The sequence below is a fragment of the Chlorocebus sabaeus genome, chromosome 9 (genome assembly GCF_047675955.1).
Source record: "Chlorocebus sabaeus isolate Y175 chromosome 9, mChlSab1.0.hap1, whole genome shotgun sequence".
In the NCBI taxonomy this organism is placed as follows: Eukaryota; Metazoa; Chordata; class Mammalia; order Primates; family Cercopithecidae; genus Chlorocebus; species Chlorocebus sabaeus.
In genome coordinates, this window is record NC_132912.1 from 82445917 (window position 1) to 82455121 (window position 9205).

At 33.3% G+C, this 9205-nt stretch overlaps 1 protein-coding gene across 3 annotated transcripts in view; it reads left to right on the top strand.

Annotated features, from left to right (window-relative positions):
- The window catches only part of IPMK (inositol polyphosphate multikinase), a 77132-nt gene extending 71181 nt beyond the window's left edge, over positions 1-5951 (top strand). For all 3 annotated transcript variants that reach the window (XM_007963403.3, XM_073019141.1, XM_007963404.3), the window contains exon 6: positions 767-5951. In XM_007963403.3, the coding sequence (XP_007961594.1) occupies positions 767-1389 (623 nt within the window). In that variant the 3' untranslated portion in view covers positions 1390-5951. The remainder of the gene's footprint in view (positions 1-766) is intronic.
- Positions 5952-9205: the final 3254 nt, after the last annotated feature.

The following is a 9205-nucleotide window of genomic DNA, read 5'->3' on the forward strand; positions in this document are numbered from 1 at the left end:
ACCTCAGGTGATCTACCCGCCTCTATCTCCAAAAGTGCTGGGATTACAGGCGTGAGCCACTGTGCCCAGCCCAAACAAGTAATTTTACTGTAAAATTTCTCACAATAGCAAATAGAGCAAGTCTTGGAATCCTATTTCTTTTTTTTTTTTTTTTTTAGACGGAGTCTAGCTCTGTCGCCCAGGTTGGAGTGCAGTGGCATGATCTCGGCTCACTGCAAGCTCCGCCTCCCGCGTTCACGCAGTTCTGCTCACCCTCCCGAGTAGCTGGGATTACAGGCACCTGCCGCCATGCCTGGCTAATTATCTTTTTTTTTTTTTTGTATTTTTAGTAGAGATGGGGTTTCACCGTGTTAGCCAGGACGGTCTCGATCTCCTGACCTCGTGATCCGCCCGTCTCAGCCTCCCAAAGTGCTGGGATTACACGCATGAGCCACCACACCCAGCGTGGAATCCTGTTTCTTAAGAGAATATAGTGAGAGAAGTAAACTATCAGTCTATGTGTAATAAATTTCCTTTTGTCTAAATAGGACATTTCATATCATGTTAGTGTAATTTAAATGTTTTCTAATAAGAGCATCTTCACCAAAAATTAAGCTGTGGTCAGATTTCTATATCTGACTAGAATTCTTAGAATTCTAGGATTAACTGTTCACTTAATTATAAGGGAGGGTGGGGAAAATATTGGAGAATTCTGTGATGAGTTTACTTCCCAAATAATAATTATTTCATAATTTGATTATAATACTCATATTTTTCTTTTTTATAGGAGTCTCCAGATTTTTTCATAATGGGTATTGCTTAAGAAAAGATGCTGTTGCTGCCAGTATTCAGAAGATTGAGAAAATTCTGCAGTGGTTTGAAAACCAGAAGCAGCTTAACTTTTACGCAAGTTCATTACTATTTGTTTATGAAGGTTCATCTCAGCCAACCACTACAAAATTGAATGACAGAACTTTGGCAGAAAGGTTTTTGTCCAAAGGACAACTGTCAGACACAGAAGTACTAGAGTACAATAATAACTTTCATGTGTTAAGTTCCACAGCTAATGGAAAAATAGAGGCTTCAGTGGGCAAAAGCTTGTCCAAGATGTATGCTCGTCACAGGAAAATGTATACAAAAAAGCATCACAGTCAGACTTCATTGAAAGTTGAACATCTGGAGCAAGACAATGGGTGGAAAAGCATGTCACAGGAACATTTAAATGGAAATGTACTTTCCCAACTGGAAAAAGTTTTCTACCATCTTCCCACTGGTTGCCAAGAGATCGCTGAAGTAGAAGTGCGAATGATAGATTTTGCTCATGTGTTCCCTAGCAACACAATAGATGAGGGATATGTTTATGGGCTAAAGCATTTAATTTCTGTACTTCGAAGTATTTTAGACAATTGAATTCTCTGTTACAGTCTTTTTAAAGGGTGGGCCAATCATAGTGAAGAGGAGCAGTCAATGTCTCTGCACCTGTAATGCTGTGTAAAAAATTTGTATTGTGAGTCGACATTTTATTTGTCTTTATACTTTTGGAAGAAAGGTTAACTTTTTTATAATCTTACTCAGGAAAACTAATTATTTGTTCATTAGAAAACTATGAAGAATAAAGAAACTTAGGAATGTTAAGCAGGGAATGTGGTGGTACATGGCTTAAACATCTTTTTTGGCTCAAGCAAAATGCAAACCATTATTCAGTCATTAAGAGTTTAGTTAGCTTTCTGTAGCCAGTTCATGAAATCTCTGTCCACCCAGCCTTGACAATGAGCCATATCTAAAATATTACATTATTAGAATACCTATCAAAATCTCAAAAGCACAGGTTGATGTCCTTAGTATTGCTATGTATGAAGTTACTAAAACTGGAGAAAATTCTACTTCAGAAATAAGTACTGTTTAGGTTTTATATTAAAAGTTCAGACCAGCGTATCAAAGGGTGCTTCTTAGTGAAATGATTTAGAATCGTTGCATTCCAAAAGCAGATTTTCTCTTTAATTTTTATATATCTCTCTCAAAATATTATACTTCATGAAAAAGACAATTGACGTGGATGACAACAACAAAGTCTTGAAATTAAGGGCACGCTAATTGTTCTTACCCGGGTTAGGGGAAGAGAGATGTTATTTTCAAGGAACAAAATATTTTCTTTTGCAATCGAGAATTCATGAGAAAATTGGAGTATAAATTTATTACATTGTGAAAAGTATCGTAAAGCATATACCTTTGTATCTAAATGCAGCTTCAAAAAAGTAAATAATTGAAGTTTTATTTCTCCTCTAAATAACTTGAATTTTTTCTTTAAAAATTTATGTATTTTTATGTCCCCGTTTAGTTAAGCAGTAGTGTAAATGTTAAAAGCAGTTTCTCAGAGTTATAGTAAGCAATGAAAGACAGTATCTAATTAGGTTGTTATCAAAAATACCATGTGTAAATTAGTCCCTAATATAGGGTTTGGTGCGTATCTATATTCATGCTTCTATTTCACTCTTAATCAAAACAGTTTTATATTATGTTGAATGGTGAAATTATAACTTAATTTCATGGGGACAGGGGCAGTGCTACTGTTCCTGGAAAAATTAGATTTGTATTATCTTTGTTTCACACCCACCACCTTAAAAAAAATCAACTAGTTGTTTGTCATTGAAAACATTTAAAACTTTGAGTCTTCAAATACATTTGATGTTAATGCTGTCATTACTTGCACTTCGATTCACTAATAACATTTCTAGGTAGTTATCAGTTTTGTCATAGTTCTAGAAAATATTTTGGGGTTGTAAATTGTTTCTCCTCTTTTTCTTCTAGAGTTACAAATTGAATTTTTAAATCTGAGCGCCTTTGTTGTGGTGTGGAGAAAATTTCACAATTTTATGTTTATTTTACCCTCTCAGCCTTCTCTGGGGGTACTTTGCAAATACCTGAGTACAGACAGAAGTACCAACTAAATGCTCTATGAACTCTATCCTTAGTAAATCTATTAAACCTGAATAACTTAAAATCACATGCATTTTGTAATAGCAAAATTTGATTTTAATTTTTTATTTAGAATTGGTGTAATTATCACAGGGACTTCCAATTTTTCTTCACTTTTCAAATGGTTATTGGCTATAGTTTTATGTTTTAATGGGAATGAATTTCAAGTGATAATCAGAAAATTTTTAGTTTTACTTTTTTCTTTTACAATATGGATTTTGTTGTTATTTGGATAGTGGTTCAATAAATCTTAAGTTCAGATAATTAAACACTATTTTGAATCTTAACAAGATACTGAGGCTTTTTTTTTTATGGGATTATATCAACCTATGTACAATGAATTTAATAAACTTAAGTATTATCAGATTTTTGCACATTTTAGCTCAATAAAATCTGAATTAACTGTTCAAGATCTTTTTTATCTGTATTTGGAAATATAATTTTGTAAAATCAATGTCTTACCCTTTTGATAAAATAGATCGTTTTGTTTTTAATAAAGCAAGAAGCCCTCTTATCTGTTGTTTTTCAGGGAAGGGATTAACATTTAATTCTGTTTGTTTACATTTGTTATTGTTATCCAATGCTCATTTTGTGTTGCTTTATAAGAAAGCTTAGGTATAACAGAATAAGTATCTGTTTATCTAATCTACATGTGACTATTTTCGTCTCTCTCAGTCACTTAATGTTATGCTGAAATTTACCACTGTGGGGATGAATCATCACTATTCAACAAGCATATTTGAACATGTAAAGGCTCAAGAAATAAGCATATTAGGGATATAGTTTGGGTAAATAGGATTCTCATAGTTTTTTTCCCCTATGAAACATAAGTAATGATTTTAGTGTATTTCTTATGGAATACACTCATTTAAAAAGGACTTTAAGAAATTGTGGATGTGGATAATACCTTTCTCTAATAAAAATTTAAATTGTATAATAGTTTTGTAATAAAGTATTTACATTAATTGATATTTTAATATGGATGGACATTGCATAGATTCAAGTAAATTAAAATCAATGATAAATGCTAAATATTTTATCTAAATAGTTTTTCAAGAAACAGTTATGAAAATGTGTATATTAAATGGCTCTAATGTGGAGCTTGTGGTATTTCAACTCAGTACTCATTATTCTTTGTTTCGTGCGTCTGGAAAGATTGTACTTACTTTTCTTCTTTACACTACAATTTGCTCTTATGGGGCTCTAAACTGTTCAACTGAAGAACCTTTGTCTGTATTTTGATTGAGCATAATTTAGTATTTTATGATTTCCAAGATGATGTTCTTATGTCTATCAAGTCTGTGTATCAAATTTATAACATCATTTAAGAAAAAGGAATTTCCGTAGACCCTTCAGTTGCAATTTTTTGTTTCACGCAGCTGAAAATACATTTGTTTCTAGGGGTTGGAATATTGTAGAAGATGTAGGATGAAAGAAAACAATAGAACAACGAGAGAATTCTGTTTGTGAAATTACAGGAATTGTGTCTACTATGGTAAAGCATTGTCATCATTTTAGGACATTTTCTCTTACTAGTTTGACACTTACACGTTAAAACTTGTTTTGCTTTAAAAAATGTTTACAATGCTTACCTTTTTTCTCTGGTGCCTTTAGTCTTGATTTGATATGTTTGTACCCTCAGTTATCCTTTCTATTACATGTTTTTGATGTTTTCATAGCCTAGGAAACATCTATTCCTTTTGAATAATTGTCAATCTGATTATCTAAAGAAGTAACAATTATCTGTTATTGCTTTGGAAAAACAAGTAGGGTTGTCTTTGGAGGCCAGGCTTCTTAGTTCATTCAAAAATATTTCTTGTATTTATGCCATGTGTTAAGCATTTTTAGCCCCCAGTATTACAACTGTGAACCAAACAGATAAGGCCCTAACCATTTTCAGCATTCTCTTTGGATGGGGTGGGATTGGGGACTTAATTAAAATAGAGATATAGAAAAATAGGCATCTAAATAATAAGTATGGGGTTGAAATGAAGCAACTAACAATAGTTGAAGTGAGAAGTAATATTTTGCAGTATTGAAACCTCTATTTAAGTTTGGGTAGTAGTTACAGATAGCATAAAAAAGCCTTAATTTTTCACTTTCCTTGCTGGCAAAGGTACATTTATTTAGACTGTCCATTTAAAGTAATGTTTAACATAAACATTGCTCTGAGAAACATTCCATTACATATTCCCAAGCAAATGAGCTGCGTTTTCTTTACTGTATTTTACAATTTAGTACAACAGTTTTAGGCCTCAATCTTAACATCACTGTTATTTTAAATTTGGCAATGAATATGAAATTACTTTTGACTTACAGACTGATTATATTATTACTTTGAAAATGCATTAATTTCTTAGAAAAGTTTGGAGCCTCTATCTTTTTTTGAGTTAATATTTAAGTTCTCATTACTTATATTAATAGCCTGTACTAAGTGAAAATATTATTCATGCAAGTAAACAAGTCACTATAGGCTTTCAAGACTTTTCTTTAATTTTAGATTTTGTCATCATTGAAGTTTAAGTTTTTTACCTACTATCCACTTAAAATATATATTAACAGTTTGTGAAGTGAAATAGTTTTAAGTATGATGTATGATGCACCTGCATATAAATGAAAATGGCGTGCACAAAGACACTTTACTATGGGAACTGTACTGGAAGATTTATGAAAGCATGTGAAATTGCACCTAAAATTGTGTTATTAGTGACTATGAGCAACAATGCTAAATTTATTGTACTTGATGAATGAATGTATTTAGTCACAGTTACTTTGGTTTAAATGTATAAATGTCTTTAGGGGTTTTTTTTTTTAATGTGTTTGTAATTTGTACTATTGTGGGAGTATACTTGGACTGCAGGGGTTATTGTCAATGTGTGATTTGTGTTTTTATTTTATAGAATCATCTAATGTGATATACCAATTTTTATAAGTGATATTTACATAATTCTAATAACTGTATATTTGACAACCTATTAAAATGTTTTGCATTGGAACTTTTTTCATTAATTGTAACATGCTAACAAACATGGTGGTTTAAAAATAACTCATTCATTCAACAGATATTTGAATGTTATGTATCAGAAACTACAGGAATCATTGGGGAATCAAAGATGACAAAGTGCATCAATAGAAATTCCCTAATTTCAGACAGATTGGAGAAGGGATTTTTTTTTTAAGCGTACACATTAGAAATGACAAAGTATTTAAAGTTTTCCATGGATATTTATTTTTTCTATCACATAAACTAAAATCTTTAGAATCAATCTAGAAGGAGAAGTGGGCCATAGGAGAAACAAATTGATATGGCTATGAAAATGCAATAACTTAAGCTTAAGTAGGTAAGTTTTTTGTTTTTGTTTTTGTTTTTGTTTTTGCATGTATTTGAAATTTCAGGAATTAGTGACCAAGTTATTCTTTTCATTATTAGTTAAAAAGAGGGTACTGTTGAAACCTACTGGTTTTCCAGGCACTATATCTTGCTTTGGGGATTTTAAAAAGTTAAAAAGGATTCAGTACCTATTATCAAGACATATACTGACTGAAAGAGAAAAAAACATGTTGATGTGGGATAAAGTAGTGGAATTATGATTGACTTCTCAATATCCAGCAGGGTTGTAAAGATAGAGAAGTCATTCTAATAGCATGCAAGAGGAAGAAGAGAGTGTGATTTATAATATCATAGTGCTAAAGAAGGTTGTATTGAATTCCACCTTAATGCCTGCTTCTTTGTGAATGCTATGAGGAGAAGCAATACTATGTGATGTAGTAGTTTTTTCCCTCCTGATTAAGATAGGCTGCTGAACTGCTAAAAAAAAAAAAAAAAAAAAAAAAATGGAACCCCACTGCCACAGTCCCCAAGTTATAGCTAAGTGTAAAGACTAAATAAAAGCTAAAGAGAAAGAATAAAAAGTGAAAATAATTGTAAGTAAAAATGATCACGTGAGGATTTTGTTTAAATGCAGATTCTGATTAAGTAGACTGGACTGGACTCTGATGCTGGTCCATGGACCGCACTTTTGACTAACAAGATTTGCAGCAAGTTCCTTGGAGGTAGGGTGTGCACTACCACTTGAACAGAGGCCCAACTAGAGCTGTTTGAAGGCCAAGAGAGTGCTGACAACAGAAAAGGAAATGGGCTTAGAATGTGAAGAAAATACAGCCAGAAATGGCTTAAGATAACGCTGGCCACTCAATTGGAAGAAAAAGTTCATTGGAAAGTTAATGTCAAGGACATTAAACCATGCCTCCTGCAACAAGTTTTGGGAGTCCTGTAATGATAGACTTATTATTTTCTATTATTTGTGCCACTGGCCTTTTTTTTTTTTTTCCTGTGTGAACAATTACTACTTTGCCAACCTAAGAAAATATCTGCATATGCTTGTTAATTACATTGTTCTTGTCATCTGACAACATTCTAGATATGCTTTGGGCATAAATGACATGGTACCATTGGCTCAAATGCCAAGAAATGTTGAAAACCAAGTCTTTCTAAGAGGAGTTAGGAAGGTCTTTAAAATTATTATTTAATGAAAGTTAAATTTTTAAAGTGCCTTGGAATGGGCTCTAGGAAAATGATGAGTGTGGCAGCATCGTGTGGAGACAGTGCACAAAGGAATAACCAGTCTCACCTCATACACTTTAAAGATCATACACTTAAGGTAAATAGACCTAGTTTATAGCTTTTGAGGCTTGAATGCAGTTCAAATGACATCCTCATATTTATAAATTTGTAAAGAAACTGTAATACCGTAACTTTTAATTCTTACTCGTTTTAACTCCCAGTTTCCACTCTTCATAGTGGTTGGCCCTGACCCACCCAAGTTATGTCAGGTGGAGGGGATAATCAGTCCAACTTGTGGACTAGCCTGACCACTCTGTCCGCAATTATTGCTGCATAACACCCCAAAGTGTCAGCGTAAGTCTTAACCCCCTTTATTATTTGGATGGATCTGCAAGTTGGCTGAGCAGTTCTACTGATCTTGGCTAGACTTATGTCTCTAGAATCAGCTGGCAGGTCATCTGGGGGTAGGGGTGGGACAATGTGTCTCGTATTTCAGCAGGCTAGTCCAGGCATTTCTCTTAGTTGTAGTTAGGAGTTCAGGAGAAGCTGAAAACATGCAAACAGTTTTCAAGCTTCTGTTTAAGTTTGCTACTGTTGCTGAATGCAGTCAGAGTGGGAGGACGCTGAAGAAGGGTGTGGATACCGGGAAACCACAGTACAATTTACTACATGCTCCAACCTCAGATTAACTCACACAGGGCACCAAGAAAGTGTCTTGTTGTCCATGGCTTTCTGGGGCAGCAATGTCAGATCAAGTTAGACATTTAACTTGGATATTTAATTCTGTGAATCAGAACAGAGGCAGCAGGACAAGCAGCATATGTGAATTTTAAAATCCCTTTTCTTGTTTCTTTTTTTCTTCTTTCATCCGTTACCTCTTCTAAGTAGAGCCCACTGGGCAGTCCTAGAGTATTGCCATCTTCCTCTTTAAATTATGATGTTATAGTTTAGAGAGTGGTTTGGTGTCCTAAGCAATCTTGTCTTATTCATGAGTTTCCCTGGTGATCAATGTCAACTGATTTTATTTCTAATGTAGGCAAACTGTTCACTTCTATGACAGAAATGATGCAAAATAATGCATACCTTCTATTGTGTGTTATAAACACCAGTTCACTAGTTAATGTTGAAACTCTTTTCACAAATCTGGTAGTTTTAGTTCAGCTTTTAGATGCAGGGGCTACTTAGTTTTAAAATACTGTTTGAACTTGAATATGCTGTTTTAATTCAGTTTAGTTGGATTTTCATCATCCTAAATCAGAATTTCACATTAATTCATTGTCATTTTCTCCCTGCTATTTTTTTTTCTTTTTAATGTACCAAAGAGGGTGAAAAGTCTTAGGAGGAATGCCTATTTACTTTATAATTTCTCTTTCCCATGCACTTCACATTAATTTTTTTCCCAGAGGGGATACTATTAGATTTTTACTCTGTTATTGGTAATAATATGTACATTTGCATATATAATAATTAGTTTTGAATCTGTTTCTTGGGGATAATAAAATTAGTAAATCTTCTTTGAAAAATGGCAACATCTAGCACTCTGGCCTTATCCAAATATATCAGTGTGTTTATCCCTAATTTCTAGTTTCTAGATTTAAGTAAATTTGCCTAATCTTAAGTAGAAGGGTTAATCAGACCTGTGCTCAGTTACTACACAAATATGTGCTATGTAGCTTTTCCAGGCTA